Consider the following 2859-nt stretch of genomic DNA (forward strand, 5'->3'; position numbering starts at 1 on the left):
CCCCCCCCCCCCCCCCCCCGGCCATCCAGTGGTCACATACAACCTAATGGTTTTACTCCGTTCTATTTCTAGTCTGTCCTCACATTTCAGAGATCACATCAACATATTTTTGAGCACCATCATGTATGCCAAGCACTAATGATTAGAACTTGTTTCCTGACTTTACGGATCTGGATGATCCCATACTTCGTGGGAAAGGGGTAGTTCAGGGGATGGAGGAGAGTATTCTCCCGGAACACAAGTTCTAATACGTGGGAGACACAGTGGGCGCCACTCTGAGGGAGAGACAAGATCCACATGTGAGGGGTGAGCGGGAGAGAGATAGCTACTTCCTCTAGGAAGGGTTGGTAGTAAGCCAGGGGTATGAGGGGTGGGGTCTCCCTGGGAGGAGGAGGAGGATGCACCATCAGTCCCTCCGTACCCCCCGCCCCCCGCCCCCCGCAGACGTTTCTATGACTCGGGAGCCATCATGCTGCGGGAGGAAGCCACCGTCCTCACCGGGATGCTGATCGGACTGAGCGCCATAGACTTCAGGTAGGGGTCTGGGTGGCGGTGGCCGGCGGCGTTTAGCCGAGAATGTCCACACTCGCATGCCCTCATACCCGCCCCCCCACCCTGTGGTTCTTCCGCCCCCAGCTTCTGCCTAAAGGGCGAAGTGCTGGACGGGAAGACCCCCGTGGTCATCGATTACACACCCTACCTAAAGTTCACCCAGAGGTGAGCGGCGCGATTGCTGCGGTGGGTGCGGGGACGGCGGAGGGCGGGCGGGCAGGGCGGGCCGTGCCCACTGCTCCTTCCCCCAAGCTACGACTACCTGACCGACGAGGAGGAGCGGCACAGCGCCGAGAGCAGTACGAGCGAGGACAACTCGCCCGAGCACCCGTACCTGCCGCTCGTCACCGACGAGGACAGCTGGTACAGCAAATGGCACAAGATGGAACAGAAGTTCCGCATCGTCTACGCGCAGAAGGTGCGTGATGCGCGGCGGGGGAGCGGCGGGGCCGGGGTGGCGGGCGGGCGGCCGCTGGGACCCCCGCGCCCGGCCTCCCGGGCTGAGCCGGCGCCCCGCAGGGCTACCTGGAGGAGCTGGTGCGCCTGCGCGAGTCGCAGCTGAAGGACCTGGAGGCGGAGAACCGGCGGCTGCAGCTGCAGCTGGAGGAGGCGGCGGCGCAGAACCAGCGCGAGAAGCGGGAGCTGGAAGGCGTGATCCTGGAGCTGCAGGAGCAGCTGTGAGCGCCGCCGCCGCCCTGCCCCCGTCCCGGCCACCCCGACCACATCGCCCCCACTGACTCTAACATCACCTTTCTTGATAACAGCATCCAGTGCCACCAACCGCCAGCATCAAGCCACTGATCCCCTCACCTCCACCCCAAGACCCCCTCCCCAGTGAACTGAATTACCCTCAACATAAGATCCAGGGATACCCCCAAAACCGGCGCCCCACTTCATCCATCAGCTACCATGGCTACAGAACGTTACTGCTGCGACCCCAACATTACTCAGAAGGACCTCAGAAGCTACTCAGCCAACTTTCAACACGATCGCATTATTCCCTCTATTCAACACCCCTCTGATCTGTAACCACTATCATCCCCACAGTGACCCCTGACTTCACTGTTCCTCATCCTTCTGATAGCTTCCGCCTAAGCCTTTTCATCACCCTGTGACCTCCGGGCATGATCCCCCAAGATACTCCGTTACCCTTCAGGATTCCCACTCTATTCTCTACCCACTCCATCACCCTGACTTGAGTCCCACAACACCCCATTATTCCCTCCAACTCCCATCATGAACATGAGCAAACTAAATCCCCATCTCCTCTCTGACCCTCAGCACCCTCCACTGACTCCCAGGATCTGCCCTTCTGGTCCTCAATGTTGTCCCCATTTCTGCTGCCCAGATTTCATTCATAACCCCCCTACCCCTTGCCGAGCCCCCTTTCCCCACTTCTGCTCCCTCTCCTAGTCAGGCCTGACCCCTCCTCCCCATCCCAGGACAGGTCTGATCCCCGGTGACCACGTTCCCCTGGCCCAGGGTTCCAAAGACCTCACCACGCCCCTGGTCAACCAATGGCCTTCACTGGGAACGCTCAATGGGGCAGAGGGTGCGAACAACCCCAAGCTATACCGGAGGTAAGCCTCAGCCAGGCTCAGCTTGGGCCTGAGTGCTGGCCCTTACTGGGGAAGAGGGGCTAGTGGGTGTGGGGGGGTGCAGGCTGTAGGCTTCTGCCTGCACATCAGCCCTCTGCTCTGCCACAGACACAGTTTCATGAGCACGGAGCAGCTGTCGGCTGAAGCCAGTCTGAGCTCGGACTCCCAGCGCCTGGGAGAGGGCAAACGGGACGAGGAGCCCTGGGGCCCCATCGGTGAGCCCCCCAATCCGGCACCCAACATTCTTCCAAGGAGGGCTGAGGCCAGGCCTTGGGGCCTGCGGTCAGACCCTGACCAAGTCCCTCCTTCACTCAGCTCTTCCGGAGAGCTTAGCACAGCATTTAAGAGCTTGGTTTGGGGTGTTGGGCAGACTCTGCTGCAAACCCCAGCAGCGCCTTCTCCGGTTGTGCAAGCTTGGTCCATCACTTCACCTTGCTGAGCCCTTCTCAGCGGTAACACGGGGGTGCTGATTAACCACCAGTGTAGCACCCGGTGGGGGCTCAATGGCTTTTTGCCATCATGACATCCTCAAGGGGCTCACGGGTTCTCGGGGAATTCTTCGCCTAATTTGCTCTTATCTCATGCACTCTGTGAACCGCTTGCCTGACCGTTGTTTCCCCCTTTTCTTTGGCTGCCAGGAAGCTCAGAGCCAAATTAGTGGCTCCCTTCAAGCGAATGTCCGGGACTTCAACGCATGCATTTTGTGTTG

General features: G+C 60.0%; 1 protein-coding gene across 1 annotated transcript; it reads left to right on the forward strand.

Annotated features, from left to right (window-relative positions):
* Positions 1–442: 442 nt before the first annotated feature.
* LOC102747735 (RUN domain-containing protein 3A) lies at positions 443–2859 on the forward strand. Its single transcript, XM_081810302.1, has 7 exons — positions 443–534; positions 637–717; positions 805–970; positions 1072–1229; positions 1995–2132; positions 2259–2365; positions 2789–2859. Exons 1-7 carry the CDS (start codon positions 470–472, stop codon positions 2806–2808), a joined length of 735 nt encoding a protein of 244 aa, XP_081666428.1. The 5' UTR covers positions 443–469; the 3' UTR covers positions 2809–2859.

Source organism: Leptonychotes weddellii, unplaced genomic scaffold (genome assembly GCF_054177405.1).
Source record: "Leptonychotes weddellii isolate Sample4059 unplaced genomic scaffold, ASM5417740v2 HiC_scaffold_22031, whole genome shotgun sequence".
Lineage (NCBI taxonomy): Eukaryota > Metazoa > Chordata > Mammalia > Carnivora > Phocidae > Leptonychotes > Leptonychotes weddellii.